At 39.3% G+C, this 23,111-nt stretch overlaps 1 protein-coding gene across 2 annotated transcripts; it reads left to right on the top strand.

The window, feature by feature from the left end:
- Positions 1 to 3,374: 3,374 nt before the first annotated feature.
- Positions 3,375 to 21,374, top strand: ephb4b (eph receptor B4b). Of its 2 annotated transcripts, none has more exons than XM_055189492.2 (17): positions 3,375 to 3,929; positions 11,256 to 11,326; positions 11,420 to 11,701; positions 11,842 to 12,229; positions 15,702 to 15,857; positions 15,956 to 16,285; positions 16,422 to 16,546; positions 16,636 to 16,795; positions 16,968 to 17,067; positions 17,834 to 17,895; positions 18,801 to 18,914; positions 19,096 to 19,343; positions 19,454 to 19,669; positions 19,761 to 19,910; positions 19,999 to 20,192; positions 20,380 to 20,538; positions 20,647 to 21,374. In XM_055189492.2, exons 1-17 carry the CDS (start codon positions 3,857 to 3,859, stop codon positions 20,753 to 20,755), a joined length of 2,937 nt encoding a protein of 978 aa, XP_055045467.1. In that variant the 5' UTR covers positions 3,375 to 3,856; the 3' UTR covers positions 20,756 to 21,374. The 2 variants fall into 2 exon arrangements, with proteins under 2 accessions (XP_055045467.1, XP_055045466.1); XM_055189491.2 differs by having other exon boundaries at positions 16,636 to 16,816.
- Positions 21,375 to 23,111: the final 1,737 nt, after the last annotated feature.

The following is a 23,111-nucleotide window of genomic DNA, read 5'->3' as shown; positions in this document are numbered from 1 at the left end:
GTGTGTGTGTGTGTGTGTGTGTGTGTGTGTGTGTGTGTGTGTGTGTGTGTGTGTACCATCCCTGCAGGAAGTGGAACGTCCCATTCGTAGAGTGAGGTGGGGGTGAGACAGGAGCAGAGGTGAGACACGCTGTTCCTGCTTCCTGTGGTATGATGTCATGAGTGCCAGTAGAGCGGGTGTGGTGCTAACAGGCATTTCTGTGCAGGACCCTGAGGACCCCTATTGTCTCTGTCTGTGTGTGTCTTTGTTTAGGGTTAATGTGTTTCACTGCTCTATTACACACACACACACACACACGCACACGCATGCATGCATGGATACAAACAACATGCAGGGATGTATCTGCCTCCCAAAGAGGAACATTACACAACAGACAACCAAACTCTATTTGTTGACTATGTAGTTGAACTGGAAGAGCATTGTGTTAGCAGGGTTTGATTTCCAGTAAACACACTTACTGATATGTAAAGCTTGTAAAGTGTTTGTCACTTTGGATAAATGTCAAATCTCACTGTATGTGAAAGAGAAATGATCTCTAGTAGATGTGCAGTGTTTGAGCATCAGATGAGGATTATTTCTAGACTTATTTCTTTTATTCATATTTTTGCTCAGCCAGATCTCTGAAACAAACAAGGATTCAATATCCAGTGTTGGAAGTGCTGGTGGGATATTTTCTGTGAAGTGCTTTGCATTCAGTGGCTTGAAACAGAAGTGTTAAAGGAAATAATGGGGTGTAAAATGCAGCAGGAGTGTGGTAATGCTCTACAGCGTTTCTAACACCTCTGAGAACGGCTTCAGGTGTGACCGTCCTCATAAAACACACATCTGATCCAGAACATCATCCCAGAACTAATCTAGACAGAAACCAGTTACACTTTGCAATAATACGCTTGTATTTGTTACCATTAGTAAATGTATTACCTAACATGAACCAATCAACAATAATGAGCTGCAGGTAGTTTTTAATTTATTTATTAATCTTTGTTAATGCCAAGAGTTATTCATGTTAGTTCATGGTGCATAAACAGTTACAAATTTAGATTTTAAAAGTGTATTAGTAAGTGGTGAAAATGAACTCGTATAATTAATATGTAGAAATTGTAAGTTCATGTTAGCAAATGAATAAAGTAAGTAATAATTGACAACAGGCCATTGAATTATTTGAAAATAATGCACACCAAAGGTCATTCAAAGGACCGGAGTCAATCATTCCTCTTATACCACAGTTACAGACATTGTTCTGGTGGTTTTTTTTAGACATTTTACAGGTCAGGTGTGCAATTAACAGAAAAATAATCAACACGTGGAACATTTCTCAACCAATCAGAATAAAGCATTCATCAGACCTGTGGTATAACACGAGTTAACAAATACAACCTTATTGTAAAATGTATACCTTATACTGCATTGTAAATCACTTTGGATAAAAGTATATATATATATATTTCGATGTGTTGAGCAAACGATCATTCCTCGTTTGTAATATTTGATCAATTAATATTACATTAAAATAAAACACTCATAATTGCTTCTCTGCAAATATGTGAAAAGAATAAAGTCAGAGTATTTACAGGTAAGTTATTTCACAATTGTTTTTAAACAGAAGAATGGTGTGTGAATATCAGATAACTTGTCTGCTCAAACTCATTTATTGTTCTCATATCAAACTCTCTCTATATTTCTCATGTCTGTGTTGCTGATTCTCATGATGATTGTGAAGAGAAACTCTACTAATGTCAGTGATACAGGTGGAGAGACAGACAGGTGAAGGGCTGGGCTGGTTTTGATCTGTGTGGGTTTTAAAACAGACGGTTTGCTCACAGTAACACAATCTGACTGACAAATCAGCCGAGAGTCATTGAGTTTCTCACAAACACACACACACACACATGAATGTATGTGAAACTGTAATAACACTTTACACAATACAATACACACCACACCAGTGAAACTCAGATTTACACACAAACACTTTAAAAGAGCCACACATTCACAACTCTGTTTGTGTACTCTATTCAAATGAATATATTGATAGGATGGATATAAAAGCATTAATACACACAACACAAGCAGTGTCACGTTACAACTGTGATGGAGTTTTCTTCAGCAACACGTGTGTGTGTGTTACCTTGACTACTGTACAGCTTTAGTTACAGTTATAAACAACGATTAGTTTGTCTAACTTTTCTCTCTTTTACTTACTTGTTTTCTTTCAAATTGATATAGTTTTCTATCTCTGCTGCTGTAAATGTAAACTTCCTTAAAAGGTCACATGTCATAAATAATTTGTTGGGCTTAGGAGACATTAATGAAGCCAAAACAAAAGACTATCAGCCAGTGAGATAAAATGTGTTACAACTTAAAAGTTTAAGACGCCTCTGCTCTTCTTATTTCTCTTAAAAAGTCAATAGCCAATATGAGCGCGCGCACACGTTCTCTCGTTACCTCCGGTGAGCCCGAGCTTTAATGCGCGTGAACAATAGAGCGCAGAGCGTGAGAAGACTCGCGGGAGCTCGTGAAGCGATTCACACCAACACCTCAGATTGAGACACACACACACACACACACACACACACACACTACACGACTAACTAGTACACGTGTAAATCAGTGGATCTCAAACTCTTTATCTTTAAGTTTGGTCCACAACAATATTTAAAGTCCCTCCACTTACAATTTCTATAAACAACAAAGTACTCTAGTGCAGGGGTCTCCAAACTTCAAGGGTTACCACGAATAAAACAATCTGAAGGGCTACTTTTTTGATATAGTCTACTCAAAACTTCTTTTACTTGTTGATTTTATTTTATTTTACTTGTTGATATGTTTTATCATTGTTTAAAATTTTAACATGCATATAAAGTCAAGTTAATATAAAATATGTAATAAATAAATATATAAAAATGAGGATATGAGAATGATGTCCACCATATAGGAGACCACTGTAGAGCTTAAACGATGTGTATTTGTTATCGAAATAATTAAACACTAAGAAATATTTAGCTTTAATTCTTGATTTTATGATAAATAATCATAAGTCATGTTAAAGTCCCTACATTCACGTCATGTACTGTACTGTTCTTTCTAAACCTTTTGGGCTGCGAACTCTTCAGTTCTAAAAACACTTCTAATAGAATTCTAGCGTTTAAAGTGTAAATACTAAAATATAGATATCAAATGTGTCTATAGGATGTAAATGTTTTATTAATGATTTTTCTAACATTAAACTCTTATTTGTTGATTCGTGTGGAACTCTTCACTAAAGCGCGCTCATGTTTCTTTCTGTACAGACAGAGAAACGGACCAATGAAAGAAAGCTATTTGATATATGGGCGTGTAGTGGGCGGGGTTTAAGACTAGCCTCGCTCTCATCGGATCGGATCGGAGTCTCTTGAGTCTTTTCCAGAGGAAAACTTGCGTCGACTGAAACTCCGCGTTACTTCTTTCATTGTTTTTCTTTCCTTTGAAACTTCACGACGTAACACTATAAATTATACACGGATTATAAACTACGAGAGGATTTAAACAGATGAATTACACACTTCTGGAAGTTGTGGAAGTTTTTTACAGGACGAGCACGCGCAGGATTGAGTTGCATCTGACGTAAATCTGAATTTTAATATTAGAAAGTGGAAAAACTTTTCTTATTCTGGTTTGGGTTTGGACCCGAGATCAGATCCTAAGATCATATTTTAATATGTCGTGTATAACACACACCAAAGACGACAGCAGCTAACGTTAGTTTATAAACATCATTCATGAGGTGGACGATTTATTTATTTTTAAAAGTTGGACTTTGATGCGGTTTGAGAGGCGGGATAGATCGATCCGAATCTGAATCTGGATCAGATCTGAGATGATGGATCATGTATGCTGGATTATTTCTCTCTTCTGGTTCGGGTTAACTGGACTGATCACAGCAGAAGAAGGTATGATTGATTATCAGTTATTATTACGTTATTATCATTGATGTGTGTTTTCACGTGTTGGTGCTATTATTACTAAGATAAACAGTTCAAGAAGAAAAAAATGAACTTAAGAACATTTAGATTTTATTTGTTATTCAAATTAAAGGCTTGTCAATTTAAATGTCAAAGTTTTTAATAGTTCCTCTCACACTTATATGATTTCAGGTTGTATTTATAAAACAACAGTGATTATGTTTGAAATCATTTCTGTTTTAGTTCAATTTGTGGATACAAGAATCTGCTATAGTAAAGTTCAATATCAATTCCAATCAAGAACCAAAACCCTCTCGAGCTGCTGTATTGTGTTTCTTTACAGATGAATCATTCAGTTTAATATTACAGATTATTTAAATAAAACACCAGAACAAAGATGCGTGACATGACACCAGACTGAAACACTGTTTCCTTTAAAAGGGATTTTCAAACTTAAAATAGTTAACCCTGGGTTAATTCTAACCCTTGGTTAACAGAATCCAGGGTTTCACACTGTTCATACTTAACAAGGGGTTAAGAGATAACCCTGGGTATTCATAATCTGACGTTTCTAAACTCTGGGTTAACTTTTTATTGCATATTTGCGGTGTCAACACTGGTCATGATTGGATAAAAGTGATGTCAAACTAACTGAATTAAAATAACCGTTTGCCTTTCACATCTGTGACAGGAAAGGTAACAACGTAAATCTCTCTTGGCTTTATTAAGCCTCCTGGGATGTCTTTTTACTCATATTAAAGTGTTTTTAGTACACAGACGTGATATGAGGTACATGCTCTTCAGTTTCTGATTGGCTGTTCGTTTCTAAGCATTGAGTCATATCATTATAAACCTGATTCGTTTCACACTGCATGCGTTTGGCACCACAATGCTTCATAGCAGGGTATCATAACCCTGGGTTAATTTCAGGGATAACCCCGCTTCTAAATGACAAATGTGAAACGCTCCTTAACCTAGAGTTTAGAACAAATATAACCCGGGGTTAAGCGCAGTGTGAAAACCTTAAAGTCTCACAACTGACACAAAACAACACAAACTGTCACACATCACGAGAGTTTCTCTCTCTGTGGCCTGTAATGATTAACTCAGTATTTAATGTTCTCATATCTGTGTGTGTGTGTGTGTGTGTGTGTGTGTCTGTGTGTGCTTGTGTCTGTGTGTGTTTTCTGTGTGTGTCTGTGCATGTGTGTGTGTGTGTGTGTGTGTGTGTGTGTGTGTGTGTGTGTGTGTGTGTGTGTGTGTGTGTGTGTGTGCGTGCGTGCGTGCGTGCGTGTGTGTGTGATTCTCTTGTCTTGACGGGTGTCGGTGGATTGGTTCCACATTTCATGGCTCCCGACCGAGGAAAACCAGCAAAATGATCAAGTAACAGCAGAAACTTCTTCAGGGTTAAATTTAGTGACACGCGTTGATCCGAATGATAAAGATCAGATGATCACCGTTTACTTTACCCGTCGTCTTACTCTTTACCTTTGAGGACGTCAATGACCTCTGAAATGAGAGTTAGTTTAGTTTCAGTAATCTTTTTAGAGCACTGTATGGTCGAGGGTCATTCAGACAGACGCCAGCGGAGGATCTTCATGATTATGTTTTTCCTTTGGTCACGATGAATGTAAAGACTTTCATTTGTTCCCTGTAAGATCAACAATATCTGACACTGAACAAATAATGTGGACACGTCCAGCGGCGAGACAGATGACGAGAGGGTCACCAAAACTTCACAGTTCACAGAAACTGAAATGTTAAATGGGATACCGCTGTAAACTCACAGTGGTTGAGGTTTTTTTACACGTCAGCGAGACGGGACGAGTCTGTAAAAGACCATAAAATGGACGAAAGTCAAACGAGTAATTGGAAGTCAAAGTCAGGAGGTTCGTGGTGTGGAAAACTCATCTCATGAGCTCATGTCCTCCCCTATCAGTGAGTGTTTTCCATGCTGGTAAAGTTAACCAGCTGTGGTAGTTAATCTGGTGGGATGGATGCACAGCTGAAGCTCATTGTTAAAGAACAAAAGAGCAGCAGAAGAAGAAGCTTAGAAGTCACAATAAGACAAGCTGTGTTTCTAAAGCACTGCTCAATGAACCTTAACACCTTCAATATGGTCAACTTAAGAGATTTTGCATTAAACACACTCCATCTCTTCTTCTCTCTCTCTCTCTCTCTCTCTCTCTTTCTCTCTTTGTACTGTGGTTTTTCCACACATGGATGCAAACCGGAGGAGATTTGGTTTTCAAATTGCAGTCGATGAGAGAGGCAGAGCGAGCGTGTTTTGGGTTGGACCTCCAGTTGTTCACCTCTGTTGTCGTGTGTGTGTGTGTATCTGGTGTTTAGACTTTGTGACTGGAATTTTGGTTAATTACCACAATGTGTGTGTGTGTGTGTGTGTGTGTGTGTGTGTGTGTGTGTGTGTGTGAGAGAGAGCGAGAGAGAGAGAGAGAGAGAGAGAGGTTTTGATGTTCCCAAATCCTGTTAACCAGATTTTTCTCAGCAGAGAAACAGACATAAATAGAAGGATTAGCATGAGAATTGACCCTTGACCCCCTCATGATTCTCTCTTTTAGGGTGTTTTCTTGAGTCTTCTTTAAAAGAGCTAAACTTAGACCTGTTTAGGTGGATTAAAAAGTGAAGCTTACCTCTTCTTGCATTCACACTTTCCTTTAAAGTGTTTTTAACTACTGCAGCTCAAACTTCTTCACACTATGAGTTAAGTTGTTGGTATTAAAGGTGCCACAAAATGCATTGTAATAATCTGTTAAATTGTTTCCTGATATCCACATAGAAGCTATGTTGCTCTATTAAGTGCAAAAATGATCCAGAGTCAGTTTTTCATGTCCATTTACAACCCTAGGATTTGTCTTTATAATAAAATGGTCTATTATTACCTTATTTGAAAGGGTCATGAATAATAATGTTTGAGTCTGTATCAGATTTTGAGAAATAATCAATTGTTTAGAGATTGTTAATGGACGTTTCTGAGTGGGAAGTTTGTGTTTTTTTAGCATGGACCTGCAAAACGTAACTGTAACGTCAATAGTAGAACTTCAGCCTAAACGCTAGCATATAACATTAACTAGCATACAGCGCAAACTAGCATATAGCATTAACTAGCATCTAGCATTAACTAGCATATATCATTAACTAGCATACAGTGCAAACTAGCATATAGCATTAACTAGCATATAACATTAACTAGCATATAGCATTAACTAGCATGTAGCGCTAACTCAGCAGTCACAACTTGTTTTTAGCATTGTAACATTGTAATTTAATGTGATTTAATGTTGGTGTGTACATCTGGACTGTAACGTCACAGTTGGTGTTATGTTATGATTGGTCTGTTTTCCAGCGCTCTTTTGCATGCACAAAGTTTACATAAGAAGGAGGAAAGGACCGTGTTTAAGGCTCACAATATGTCATTACCATGTACACAACTCTTATAATTCATCTATGTCTACATAAATACAGTTTTATATTCTATGGCACCTTTAAGTCACTTCTGTATAGTGACAGTGTTTCACAAGCACCTCATTAAATTGCTGCGTACATAAAACACACAACAGAAACAGATGACGACTTTAGAAATGTGTTATAAAACTTAACATAGCATTCTAAGAACGCAGCACTTGTTACAGGACTATAAACATCATGATGCCACAGACGTTTGTCTGCCTTTGTCTGTCTGTCTGTCTGTCTGTCTGTCTGTCTGTCTGTCTGTCTGTCTGTCTGTCTGTCTGTCTGTCTGTCTGTCTGTCTGTCTGTGTATGATTGCAGAACCAATAAAGAGAAACTCGTCTGATTATTAACAATGATTATTTTTAATATGCAGTACATTAAAAAGTATGAATGTATGTTTGGAAATCTCTGGACCGCAGCCTAATTACTCATCTTGAACCAATCAAACCTTCACCTTTTATCCAATCAGCTGCCACATAAGCCCGTGAAAGCCAATGACATTTAATTTGCTGATGAGTGATTGTGACAAATTTGTCCAATCAGAGAGTAATACAATGATGATGTCATGCATCACGTTCTGTTCTTAAGATGGTCAGTGTAAAGGTGGAAGTATGGTCTATTTTTAAACATACACGAGGGTCCACGTACAGCGCACGTGATGAAATTTTCATCATCAGATTTGGCCCTGCTGGATTTTTGAAACCCTGCATACTAGTGATAGACCGATATATCGGCCGGCCAATATATCGGGCCGATATTTGGGAGTTTTATATATATCGGCATTGGCCGATACATGGCTTTCGTGTTCGCAGTTTTTTTCCGGCATTATTTACAGACAGAGTGCTGGAAGCAGAAAGCGATTGCAGGTCATGTGACTAAAAAAAACCCAACCTTTCCATGACAACATCGAAAGCTCAGCCTAACTGAACAAAGCGGGTTTTATTTCTCATCTCTATGGGGCAGTTTCCTGGACAGTGATTAGAATAGTCCTAGACTAAAAAAAAATGTCTGTCCAAACTAATAACATCTCTTTTTAACAACATGCCATTTTTTACTTAATTTTTATAATGTAAATTGAGTGAGCAAAAGCAGTATCGGCTCCAAATATTGGCTCAAGAAAATCGGTAGCTGTATCGGTCATCGGCTAAGGCTGATGAAACAAAAACCGGTATCGGCATCGGCACTGAAAAATCCATATCGGTCGATCCCTACTGCATACATTGTACGTGTAGTTCGCATGCGTCTAAAGGAGAATGTAGTGTGTGCATGCGTTGAGCGTCTGTGTACACGTACAAATAAACGATACTTTACAAGGCTGTGTGTTCGACAGCTCCCGGACGTTCACGTACACTTAAAAAAACGGACTATACTCCAGACTTAAGAAGGTCTCTCTCTCTCTCTCTCTCTTTCTCTCTCTCTCTCTCTCTCTCTTTCTTTGTCTCTCTCTTTTTCTTTCTCTGTATGATTGAACTATTTCAGCTGCCTATTTGACTTCTCTCTCTCTCTTTAACTCATTCTGTGTGTGTTCCGAGTGGATTAGAGGTGTGTGTGTGTGTGTGTGTGTGTGTGTGCGTGTGTGTGTGTGTGTGCGCGTGCGTGTGTGTGTTTTGAGTGTGTAATTTTGCTGTTCCGCTCCATGGACACTCAGGAATGAACAGGAATTCTGCCAGCCCTCCTGTGTGTATGTTCTTGTGTCGTTGTGTGTGTGTGTGTGTGTGTGTGTGTTCGTGTGCATGTGTGTTAAATAAATGGAAATGTCACTCGATCACTTTTTGGCTCTGAATTCTCTCCTGGGTATTATTGTGTTTTCACTGAAAACAATAGAAGAGTCAGACAGACAGACAGACAGACAGACAGAGAGACTAGATGGATGTTTCCTCTCCTCCCATGTTCTTCCTTTTCTTTGTGTAAAGCAGCAAGTTAGTAAATTAACGTTGTTCTGAACTGAAAAAAGTTACACCAGGTGAAAGGGTGTGTGTGTGTGTGTGTGTGTGTGTGTGTGTGTGTGTGTGTGTGTGTGTGTGTGTGTGTGTGTGTGTGTGTGTGTGTGTGTGTGTGTGTGTGTTAGGGCTGCACGATCATAATTGTCAATTATTTAACTTAATATTGAAATTGTGATTATTATTATTGGCAGTTAATAGATTTTACATTGAGATTTTGAACATTTTATTACTTTCTTTTTGGTTATTTACACATATACTCAAATACTTTAGAAATTCAGGCAGTAATGTTATGTTTATGGCACATCTATTTTACTGCCGACTACACTAAAACTGTTAGATCAGGTCTCCACACCAGACAAAATAAAAAAAACAGATCCAGCCCCGGACGCCAGATCACGTCAGAAAATATACATTTACATGTTTAACAGGCTTCTGTCAGTTAAGAGGTTGATCAATTGTTGCTAGAGGAGATCACAAACAGGACATGAGACGAAGGTTTAGATGATAAAATAGAACAGCGTTTTATTGATGGACAGTTTCATATGTCTCAATGTTCAAACCTCGTCTAACCAGCATGAATGCAATGTTATACCAAAATGCTTAATAGCAACATCCCACAAACCTTGAGCTTCCATAAACATTCTCTTTATCTATCTCTGTTTATACACAGACAGGACATCTCATGAAACTTCACAAAATGTGAAACCACTATAAGACTGAATAACAGTGAAATCAATAAGACATATGAATCATAGAAATATAATGAATAAAATATAGAAATATAATGAATAAATTAATGGATAAATGAATAATAATGTAATGATAATAATGAAATTGATAATGATAAAATAATATTGAAAAATCAAATAAACAATTATATGGATATTGCATTATATGGATAACTAATGATTATAAAATTATTATGATAATTAGGTAAATAAATGATTAGAAATAATACAAAAAAACCCACAATAATAAAAACATTCTGCACGTGAGGATCTAAGGTAGGATCCATCAATGTGTTATATTTTGGTTGCATTTGTAAGTAAAAATTTTACTTCTTAACTAGGCACGTAATAAAAAATATTGATAAATTAATAGAATCGGTTTGAATCATAATCACATAGAAGCGTTTGATGTATTGGCAAAAATCGCATCGCTGGCAGAGAAAATTGATATTGTATCGCATTGTAATGAACTGTCCGATTTACACCCCTAATTATTAAATATAAATATATTCATAGTTTAAAGGCGATGGAATGAGCTTCTCTCCTATGTTGACACGGATTAAAGAGTAAACAAAAATTTCATTACAACTGCCATTAGGGGGCGAACACCGACAGTCGTGTCCGAATGTAGTGTACAATGAAAAGGCGGTTTATATATCTTTAAACTATAAAAAAATAAAACATGAAGTGCAATTTAGTCATTAGGAGAAAACTGACTATATGTTGTGAATATTTGAAATATAACAATTGATGAAAGAGTTATAAACAAAAGAAGTTTTAGAGCTCTGCATTACAGTTAGTGCTATACAAAAATACATGTGTTGATTATTTACACTTGCATTTTTGTGCAATATTCATAATTGAACTATTAACATTTGGCTCGTGTAATGTTAAACTGCAATTGTTTTTAAAGTATTGAAAAAGAAAATGCGTTTTCATTTATTTAAAAGGCAAAATACTGGATACAAGATGTTTGCATGAAATGCATGTTTTTTACTGTATGACCTATCACAAAAACGCATCATATTTGCATTTTAAAAATCTATTTGAAGAAAGTTGAAGACCCCTGATGAACAGTATTTTATTTAGTAATATTCTTTTATAAATATTGTTATTAAATATGAATAGGTATGATTCATAACATCTCTCTTTCTTTCTCTTTTCTCCCCCAGAGGTGTTGATGAACACTAAACTAGAAACCTCTGATTTGAGATGGACCGTGTATCCCAGCAGTGACTCTGAGGTAAAACACACACACACAGACACACACATTGCTTTGGTGTCTTTGATTAAAGTTGATCAGGTGTGAGATGATGTTTTCTTATTGTTGTGTTAGTGGGAGGAGATGAGCGGTTTGGATGAAGAGGGCAACAGTGTCCGCACCATTCAGATTTGTCCAATGGACAGCTCAACGAGTCATTGGCTCAGGACAAGGTTTATCCCGCGGCGCGGGGCGTCTCAGGTGTACGTAGAGATTCGTTTCACCATGATGGAATGTTCTGCTATGCCGTCCAGCTACCGCACCTGCAAAGAGACATTTAATTTTTATTACTACCAGAGCGATGAGGACAACGCCACACCCACATATCCCGCTTGGATGGAAAACCCCTACAGTAAGGTATGGTTGTAGGTGCATGCTCACTAGTGCTGACCGATTCAGGCTGACACTAGCGCAGTCGTATGATGTTGTATAATGATAAACACAGTGTTGTCGTGTCATTTTGCCCCAGTTTGATGAACCGTTCTCTTATGCCGCAGGTGGACACCGTTGCGGCCGACTTCCTGTTGCGGCGCGGTGGTGAGAAAAAGTTCAATGTGAAGACGGTGCGCTTGGGCCCTCTTTCAAAGAAGGGCTTTTATTTGGCCTTCCAGGCTCAGGGGGCGTGTATGGCCCTGCTGTCCGTCAGGGTCTTCTTCAAAAAATGCCCCTCCGTCACCCACGCGTTTTCCTCCTTTCCTGAAACGGTCCCTCATTCGCTGGTGCAGCAGGCCGAGGGCGTGTGTGTGGAGAACTCCGCCTCCACGGGTCAGAATCCACACCCACCCACTATGTTTTGTGGGGAAGACGGACAGTGGGTGGGGCCTCCCTCGTCATCTTGTGCATGTAAACCGGGATACGAGCCTGTGGACTCTGAACGCTGCAGAGGTGAGTCCATCATTCATTCATTCATTCATTCATTAGAAAACTCTTGTGTGATGTCATCTCGCTGGATTTTAACTTTGTGAATTTATTTGCTGAGTGTTCTTTGATAAGGTCTTGTCAGTGTCGGTTCTGCTATCTCTATAAATGATGTCTGTCAGTTGTGTTGTGTGCGCTGTAACAGAGTAGACACAATCTGTGTGCGCGCTCTTCTGTTTATTGCAGATTTAGAAATGGTTATTGAGATAACGTGCAGGATAATGTTAATGTAGCAATGACATATAAGTACCATCAGGAGAACCTTTAAGGGCGGAGCTTATAGATACTGCGGTTTTAATAATTTAGTCTGTTTAATACAGTAATACTTTACCCATCACTACTCGTTTGTCTTTTTTTGTTTGCTGTAAATGTCTCTGTTTATATGCATACACACTTTACATCATAAGCCCTATTCGGACGGGATTAGTTTTACAGGGGTAGATGGCGTAATGTAATTTGACCACAGGACACAGTCTGTAATATAAATGGTCAATTCGGATGGGATAAGAAATCTCAGTAAAACATTCAGAAGTGGGAAGGGGTAACTCATTTGCAAAGCGCGTCACCTCATGTCTTCACGTGCACGTTACCTTGCTTCCTGATATCAGATGTGCAAACAACATGACAGACGAGGAAAACGCAAAACACTAGCTACGTTTACATGGACACATTTTGCCTCCATCAGATTAAAATCCTTCCGATTAATAAATCCTATCATAGCGTTTACATGAACACTTAATAATGTGATCGGATTGATGTGCGTGTTTATATGACACAAGATTTACATCAGATTTGATCATTTGACATGCGCACATTGCACAAATATAGTTTCACGCTGTTTCAAGATTTGCTTTGTGCCTCAATAAAGCAGTAGCAAAAACACCCAATCACGTGTGGCCAAAAAGCGGATTTTACTTCACGTGCTGCTGCAGAGACCGTTCGCGAGAGCGAGTCCAAACACACGCGTTTGTGGATCAGAGAATAAATCATGGATTGACCGGACAACGCTGTCTTGTATCACTTTATGGGGAATTGGAAGGATAATAGGAACAAGATTAACAAGACAATCACTTCTTGTGACTTCCTTCAACAAAACGTACAAAACAAACTCAAGTTATTTGCGTCACATGTCATTACGGCAATCTACGTCATTGCACGTGTGCATATGCTCCACACTCCCGTCCTGTAGGTGGCGGAAATGCACCATTAAAAAAAGAAAAGATGGCACATGCGCAGAGCATCCCAGTTTCAGTTATCCATCCGATCAAGTGTATACATGTCATTTTGAGCGGATTACAAACGGTATAAACCACCCCTAACAAGCGGATTAGATTTTTAATCAGATTGGCACTTTTTAGTCCTATTGAGGTGTTTACATGGAGCATTTTTATTCAGATTGATCATTTAAACGGATTACAAATGTCCATGTAAACGCAGCTATTGTGTTTAATTTCAGTTTGGGGATAACATCAGTTTCATACACAGTTCCGCGCCTCTGAGAAGTAAATTTGACTTTTTTTTAAGTTTGTGTCGTGTTATTCAGGAACTGACTTGCCATTGACTTGTTTTTCCACCTAGAACACAAGTAAATGCTTCTTTAAGTGCTTTTATATTAAAAAGAAACCCACAAATTAAAAGAAATGACGCGATTTACGTGTATATTTACAGCTGGTCTATTCGCACTGGATTAGTATTACCTGAGGTCATTTCTCCAGACCTTTTTACAGAAGGTAAAAGACGCCGTAATCTTTACTGACATTGTCCGTAATGATTACTGACATGGAGCATTTGGACAGGACTAAAATCACTGAGAAGCTCTGATAAAAATTGCTTTACCCCACATCCCTACGGAAAACTAATCCCATCCAAATAGTACTATAGACATGGTGTACAACATGAAAAAAACAGTAGATGTGAGACTGAATCATTTTTTTCTTTTGATGTCAGCAAAGAGAGGCTTTGCTCAATTGCTCAACACACACACACACACACACACACACACACACACACACAGAAACAAACACACACAGATGGCCCTCAGGCACTTTTGTTTTTATTTTCACTATAAGAAAACAACTCTGGCAATATGTAAATAAAGTGACATTTGAAGAGTTCAATGCTGAAAATAAATGAACGTTTGCTAGTTATGATCAAAACTGATACTGGTTAAAAAATAAAGTCAACCACAGTGGAAGACGATATGAATCTATAATATTTTATAACCATTTTTGGGGATAAACATTTCTGTCTATTTTGAAAATGAAATTGTGTCATCATTTTCTCATCCTCATGTTGTTCTAAATCTGTATGAAATCCTTTTTTCTGATGAACACAAAAGAAGATATTTTGAGAAATGATTGTAAGCACACAGCAGATGGTGACCATAGACCTCCATAGTAGGAAAAAAATATTATGGAAGTATTGTGATAAATGATGAAGAAGATATTTTGATAAATGACGGTAAGCACACAGTTGATGGTGTACCCATTGAATTCCATCATATTTTTTTATTTCTACTATGGAAGTCAATGGTCACTATCTTCTGTGTGAGAACCATCATTTCTCAAAATATCTGCTTTTGTGTTCATCAGAAAAGAGGATTTCATACAGATTTAGAACAACATTATGATGAGTAAATGATGACACAATTTCATTTGAAAGTAAACTAAGTAAGCACTTAAAGGCGGAGTCCACGATGTTTGAAAAACGCGTTGGAAAAGGAGACGGGCCGACTACCAAAACACACTTATAGCCAATCAAATCAAATCAAATGCCCGGTTGCGTATGTGTGGGGCGGGTCTATTAACAGAAGGTCCAGATTCTATTGGGGTAGGGGCGTGTTTGTTTATGTGATTTCAAATATCAACATTGGCTTTCAAACATCATGGACTCCGCTTTTAAGTGAGAGTTTTTAAAATTGATTCACAAGAGTAAAAAAATGTGTGCTGAGGTCTTTATCTGCATTTCTCTTTTAGTTTTATGTTTAATGATAATCAACAATATCACTTCTTTAAAAACAACATACAGCTTTAAACAAACTTCTGTTTAAAGTGTGTGTGTGTGTGTGTGTGTGTGTGTGTGTGTGTGTGTGCGTGCGTGGGTCTGTGTGTGTATGTGGATGCATGTGTGGTTGGTTGAACACAGCCAATCTGGTCTCAGGCCCCCATTGACCTGCCTGTTGTACTCAAATAATAGAGTCAGACGGGGGCAATACAAAGAATAATTAGTACAAACAACTTCAGCCACCTGCTCCAGCCTGTTTGTGTGTGTGTGTGTGTGTGTGTGTGTGTGTGTGTGTGTGTGTGTGTGTGTGTGTGTGTGTGTGTGTGTGTGTGTGTGTGTGATGTCATGTTGCTGTATTAAACAGTAGAAACACTTGTTTTATTCATGTGTGTTGTATGATGATCAGTGTGTGTTTATTCTGTCTGTCTTTGTGTAGCATGTGGATCCGGTCAGTATAAAGCATCTGTGGGTGGAGGTTTGTGTCGTGTGTGTCCAGAGAACAGCAACACAATATCCCCTGGTTCCAGTTTGTGTTTGTGTCGTTCAGGATTCTACAGAGCAGCCAGTGACCTCCCTGAAACAGCGTGTACCAGTGAGCACACACACACACACACACACACACACACACACACACCCACACACACACTGATATCCAGTCTGACATGAGACTCTGTGTTTGTGTTTGTACAGAACCTCCGTCTGCCCCGCGCAGCATCATCACTCAGGTTAATGATACTGTGGTGACTCTGGAGTGGTCTGAACCTCTGGACCGGGGCGGTCGTTCTGATCTCATCTACAGAATCGAGTGTAAGCGCTGCGGGGGATCCAGCTGCGTTCAGTGCGCAGACGGCGTCACTTATAGTCCGGGACAGGTGGGAGTCGGCGGGAGGCGCGTCGTGATCCGTGGGCTTCTCCCACACACCGCATACATGTTCACGGTCTTCGCTCAGAATGGAGTGAGCGCTGCCAGTCACGCAAGCCCCGCCTCCAAATCAGTAAACATCACCACCAGCAGAGACGGTGAGATGAGAGGCCACAACATTTTTCCGTTTCTATTTAATCTTCATATGAAATTATTTTAATACTTGCATGCTGTTGTTGGTCTTAATGTGTTTGCTTGCACTGAGTTTTGATGTGTTTGTGTGTGTTTATTTAGTGGCTGTTCCTGTATCAGGCATCAGGAGGACTAAAGCATCAGAGACCACAGTGTCCCTCAGCTGGGCGGCTCCATCACAGACACCTCACAGTGTTCAGGAATATCAGCTAAGATACAGTTTAAAGGTGACAAGCAAACACATGCAGAGACAAACGTGTGCGTGTGTCTGTGTGTTTGTTTTCTGTTCCTGACCTTTGACCTTTGGTGTTTAAAGGGTCAGGATGACGGCTGGCAGTATGTCAACAGCAGGAGTAACTCTGTGAGTCTGAATGATCTGGCTCGAGCGTCACAGTATCAGGTGCAGGTCAGAGCACGGACCGCCGCTGGATACGGACACTTCAGTCCCGTCACCGTCATCAGCACACTTCCTGACGGTACACACGTCTTGCCGTACTGTATGTGCTTCATGACTAACGTTAGCTGTCATTTCTTTCCCATAAATCCTCATCCTCACAGAAATCTTATAGTGTCTTTATTTCTACAGTCTTTGGTTAAACAGGAAGTGTATTTATTTGTGCTGTACTGTCCATTTGGTCTTTTTCTCAGTTGAAGAATCTCCATCTCGTCTGATGCTCGCTGGTGTGCTGAGCGCCGTCGGGCTGCTCGTTCTCATCGCTGTTGTGATTGTAGCCGTGTTTTGTTTCAGGTAAGAAGTTAATGTATGAATAAGAGTTACAGCACCCATAATGCACTGCGGGTAAATCAGTAGCTGTGTGTGTGTGTGTGTGTGTGTGTGTGTGTGTGTGTGTGTGTGTGTGTGTGTGTGTGTGTGTGTGTGTGTGTGTGTGTGTGTGTGTGTGTGTGTGTGTGTGTGTGTGTGTGCGTGTGTTTGTAAGGGGAACAGGATGTGTCCACCCAAAGCTGTCTCCATATAGACTCTTACTGAAACAATGAATCTGACCCCTGGAGCACACACACACACAGATACACACACACACACACACACACACACACACTGATACACACAGACACACACACACACACACACACACACACACACACACACATTTATCTATCTGTATAATTGAGGACTTGTCATATAAACACAGGCCTTTTAGCTGCATTTATTTGTCTGTTTAAGGATGTCCCTTGAATCGTGAAAATGAGCTTTAGTCATATCTGACCTTGAGAAGAGAGAAAGTGTGTGAGAAAGAGAAAGAGTGAGTGAGACAGCTGCAGGGTCTCTTCACACAACAGACAGAAACTTGCAGTCATAAGACTGGAATTCAATCAAAACAACGATGAGAGAGAGAGAGAGAAAGAGAGAGAGAGAGAGATTGAACACCTTTAATTTAGTCATAAACCTTCTTTTCGAGCAGAATCAAACCATCACAGTCACATTAGGAATATTTCTTTAAAAACAAACACATATAGTCTGTCTAACTCTGTCTGTCTGTCTGTCTGTGTCTTAGGCGGTCCAGCCGAATAAGGGATCCAGACCCAGATAAAAGTGGTCAGTTTCTGATGGGTCAGGGTGAGTATTGTGTTTAAACTCAAACTCTTGTAGCTTGAACAGCATTTTTAACATCATGCATAACCCTGCAATCTTCTGACTAATTATAAAAAAGTCATTTCATCAGGCTAAAAACATTCATTCATGCTGGTACATGAGCAGAGATGATAAGTGTGTGTGTATATTTTATACATTCTTAGAAAGTACAATTTTAAAGGGGATATATCATGAAAATCTGACTTCATGTTTAAGTGCTATAATTGGGTCTCCAGTGCTTCTATCAACCTAGAAAATGTGAAATAGATCAACCCAGTAACTTAGTTTTGGTAAACCATTCTCTGCAATAATGTGAAAAAATAGCTCATTGAAATTTGGCTCCCCTTGTGATGTCAGAAGAAGATCTTATTATAATAATACCGCTCCTTAATCTGCACTATCCAACCACGGCACTGACATTTAGTGCAGAGAGAAATGATTGACAGCACAATTTCAGCAAACCACCATTATGGCGATCAGTGTTTGCATTTCTTCAGCTCATTTGCATTTTAAAGGACACACACCCGAAAACAGCAAATTATTGCTAAGGCGTACAAAGTGTTTGTTTTTAAAATCTTATAATAAATGATCTGTGGGATATTTTGTGCTTAAACTTCACATATGTACTCTGGGGACACCAAAGATTTATTTGACATCTTTAAAAAGTCTGGTGAAATGTCCCCTTTAAGTACTGGATGAGACTGTATTAAAGTAAAAGTAGTCTTCTGTAGTTTGACACACAGTTTAAGATCAGTCATGAGTATATACAGTACAGTACAATACAGTAGTGTGTTTAGGATTACTGAGGGGTCAATTCTCAGCCAATCAGATTGTAAGATCTTCACGTTGAGAGCTGAAGTTGACCGCATACTTTTGTGCCGTATCAACAGGGATCAAAGTTTACATCGATCCGTTTACATACGAGGATCCGAACGAGGCCGTGAGGGAATTCGCTAAAGAGATCGACGTGTCGTTTGTCAAAATCGAGGAGGTTATCGGTGCCGGTGAGAACTTGCGTGTATGATTGTTGTGTGCAGGTGTGGTGTGTGTGCGTCTCATGTTTCCTCAGTGAACAGCAGTAATATGGGACACACACAGAGAGATTAAAGCAGATCTCACATTACAGCATTGTGTGTGAATCTGATAGCGTTCATGACATCACTCATAGTTCTCGCATGTATGCAGGTGAGTTTGGTGAGGTGTGTCGCGGCCGGTTAAAGGTCCCCGGGAAGAAAGAAAACTATGTGGCTATTAAGACCCTGAAGGGTGGCTACACAGATAAGCAGAGGCGGGACTTCCTGTCTGAGGCGTCAATCATGGGTCAGTTTCAGCATCCTAACATCATTCACCTGGAGGGAGTGATCACGGCGTCCTGTCCCGTCATGATCTTGACCGAGTACATGGAGAACGGAGCGCTGGACTCATTCCTGCGGGTTGGTGTCTGGTTTATCTCTCTGTATGTCCTGTTTTTGGGGTGAACTATTCCTTTAAATCTGTATATTTAATTCTTTATCTCTCTCTCTCTCTCTCTGTCTGTCTGCAGTTAAATGATGGTCAGTTCACTCCTATTCAGTTAGTGGGAATGTTGCGCGGGATCGCGTCTGGAATGAAGTACCTGTCGGAAATGAGTTACGTTCATCGCGACCTCGCGGCACGGAACATTCTGGTCAACAGTAACCTGGTGTGTAAGGTGTCCGATTTCGGCCTGTCCAGATTTCTGACAGAGAACTCATCTGACCCAACATACACCAGCTCATTGGTGAGAACGCTCACACGTGCACACATGCAAACACACACTCGTTCATGCACAAACACACACGTTATAATCCGATTGGCTCTTTGTGTCTCAGGGTGGGAAGATTCCGATTCGCTGGACGGCTCCAGAAGCGATCGCCTTCCGTAAGTTCACATCTGCATCAGATGTCTGGAGTTATGGTATCGTCATGTGGGAGGTGATGTCATTTGGAGAGAGACCTTACTGGGACATGAGCAACCAAGATGTAAGTGTGACTGTGAATTATCTCCTCTTTCACTGTGTTTATATTCATGTGATCATTGAACTGAGTGTTTATTGTTGTGTGTTTATAGGTGATAAATGCCATCGAGCAGGATTATCGTCTGCCTCCTCCTCCAGAATGTCCCGCGTCTCTTCATCAGCTCATGTTAGACTGTTGGCAGAAAGAGCGCTCATCACGGCCACGATTTTGTGCCATCGTCTCCGCGCTTGATAGACTCATCCGTAACCCCGCCTCTCTCAAGATTACAGGACGCCTCAGTGATGGGTTTGTACCTCTGAAGTATTGTGTAGTTGTGTTACTGCGTCATTTTTAATTTGAATGTGCTTTAACAAATGTGTGTGTGTGTGTGTGTTATTTAGTCCTCATGAAGAATGCTGTATCTTCACCTCATCAGGTTATTATTATATTCATTTCCTCTCTCTCTCTCTCTCTCTCTCTCTCTCTCTCTCAGGCTGTCTCACCCTCTGCTGGACCAGCGTCCTCTCCCACCACTGTCTCAGTGCAGGTCTGTTTCTGATTGGCTCAGAGCCATTAAGATGGAGAGATATGAAGAAAGTTTCCTGCAGGCTGGATTCACATCTATAGAGCTCATTTCACACATCTCCACTGAGTGAGTATCACGCACGCGTATCATCCCTGAACGTCCTGTCACACATATCTATCACAGTGTTTGATATCAAAGCAGAACCGTGTGTTTAAAGTGCGCTCTTGTTGGCAGGGATCTTCTGCGCATCGGCGTGACTTTAGCTGGACATCAGAAAAAGATCTTGTCCAGCGTCCAAACCCTGCGATTCCACAGCAAGGACAGCGTCGGCCTGCGATACTGACGCGCCTTCCCACCAGCCTCTTCTCCAACAAGCTCTTATGGGTTTCCTCAGTCCATCACGCTGTCCTCAATCATTCATCCAATCACTGTTGAACATCAACCAGCCAATCAGAGTCCAGCGTTCTGGGTCAGCTGAGACACACGTCGTCTCTTGGTCTTTAAGTGTCTTCATCTTCTCAATCGTGGTCTTCATGTCTCAGGGACGTCTCTCCTCAAAAGAAGGAGACAAACAGAGACGAATGGACGTTGACATCGTGATTATGGAATGTTGAAAAATTCTTGTGTCACAAATGACACGTGGAGGATGAGGTGCAATTGTTGCCATGGTGACACTGGCCCGAGAGTCGGACGCATCCGGGTCGCAGTAACTCTTTGAACTTTGAACCCGAGAAGTTGAAATGGCACGTTTGCACCTTTGCATTCTGGGAGTTTAACTGGATCTTCACATTGAAGGTTTATTATAATTATTAAAGGAAGATTATTTTGTAATTATTATTTTGTATGCATCAAAACAACACGAGTATTTGTTTAGTAAACGTATGAGGGTATCTGTCAATAATTAACTGAGTGTAATCTGTGTGATCAATCACATTAAAGATTTCCAGAGTTGGCCCCTCCCACTGAGAGTTTGTTTAATTTTATTCATCTGTGTGTGTGTGTGTGTGTGTGTGTGTGTGTGTGTGTGTGTGTGTGTGTGTGTGTGCGTGTGTGTGTGTGTGATTCCTTCAAGTCTCTTATAGACATTGACTTACATTTCTTTTATTGAGTCATCATGGTGAGTTGAATGAATATTTAAACCCAGACTTGGTCAGGTGATCTTCAGGTGATTAAATGTTTCATAAAGTTGACAGGAGGTAAAGCTGTACTGAGGTATTTGATGTATTTTGTATAATATCTCTTTTATACCTGAAATCTTCAGATTTTTGACAGTTGTCGTCTGTGTTATCAGTGTCTGATTAAATCTTCACGTGGTGTCATATCAGAATCTGCTGAATCAAAAGGCTGTATATGATTATGCAGAAGGCATCTAATGTCTGAGGTTTTGTTTATCACTTACAGTTCATCAATTCTGTCAGATTAAATAATCAGAAATAAAGTGCATGTTGACTGAGAGGTTTTCACACGACACAAGAAAAACCTTTAAGAACTGACCATGAACTTTAAACATTTGCATTTCTGCAGGTACCATTGGACCAACGCCTGTGTTTCTCTGCTTCACAGATCTGGTAAGTCATTTCGTTCTCATGATGTTTAAATTTGGCTTGTAAATAATGATTGTGAACAGTGTTGTCTTTAAACTCTTATAACTACATGAAGGCCACGTTTACACAATGATTTAAAGTTTTAGGCTCTGAAAGTGGGTTACAAACTGCAAGTTTTTTAAAATGATGCCCTTTTCATTTCTGTGTAAACAATATAAATGCAAATCTCTGTGAACTATGACTGTGTGTGTGAGTGTGTGAATGTTACATACAGTAATGTATGATGTATTGGGGAGTAACTTGTAACCTGTAATGGAACTACATAATTTAAAGACACAATTAATCCAACCTGTAACTAATTACAGTTACTAAATGTGAAAAATCACTTCAAAATAATAACAACAATGGCGGTTTGTGTTTGTGTTGCTCCAGAGTTTCTTAATGCTCCAACAAACTTTACTAAATTTTGCTGCTTTATGGTCTAGTGTGAGTTGTAGTAATAAATCTACTTCATTGTCCAAGTAAAAAAAAACTGCTCTGTTTGATCTGTCTTCATCATTTGTATTTCTCTCTCTGTAGAAGAATGTGTATGTATGTATGCAGGTGTGTTGTGTTTCTTTACAAAGTAACATCGCCAACTACTGCTCTGACTTACATACAAATGCTGCATGCACACCAGCAGAGTACAGGAGAAATAAATGAATGATGCTCATTAAAGATCATTTCAAATATGTTTAGGTAATAATTTAGTTTGAATAATTAAGTGTTTAGGAAAAAGTAAACTTATTTCAAAAAGTGTTTCTTATTTCTGTTGACAGGGTTATTTTTTGCTTAATTTAAGCACAAATTCACTTAAATTGTATATTTCTGTCTAAAAATGAGACATTATGTCATTTTGCTCATCAAGAAAATACATCTTGGTTTAAGGATTTTTATATATTTCTACTGAAAACATGACAAAAATATTAAGTAAGAATTCATTTTTTTGCAGTGTTCCCACCCATTCTTTTGGGTGCATCATGCGCCATGTCAAATTCTGCTTGCACACGCATCTAAAGGGTTTATAATGAAAGAGACGCTCGCGTTTACTTAACACCGTCTTTTTATCATAAAGCCATTCGGTGCGTGTGCAGCAGACATGTACTTTGACATGAT

The sequence above is a fragment of the Misgurnus anguillicaudatus genome, chromosome 13 (genome assembly GCF_027580225.2).
Source record: "Misgurnus anguillicaudatus chromosome 13, ASM2758022v2, whole genome shotgun sequence".
Classification (NCBI taxonomy): domain Eukaryota; kingdom Metazoa; phylum Chordata; class Actinopteri; order Cypriniformes; family Cobitidae; genus Misgurnus; species Misgurnus anguillicaudatus.
Note: the sequence above shows the minus strand (reverse complement) of the source record. Positions and strands in the feature narration are given on the sequence as shown.

Coding starts and splice junctions, on each gene's coding strand:
- ephb4b (XM_055189491.2), top strand. CDS start 3,857: ATGATGGATCATGTATGCTGGATTATTTCTCTCTTCTGGTTCGGGTTA. Junction 3,930..11,255: donor ACTGATCACAGCAGAAGAAG/GTATGATTGATT, acceptor TTTCTCCCCCAG/AGGTGTTGATGAACACTAAA. Junction 17,068..17,833: donor GTAGCCGTGTTTTGTTTCAG/GTAAGAAGTTAA, acceptor TCTGTGTCTTAG/GCGGTCCAGCCGAATAAGGG.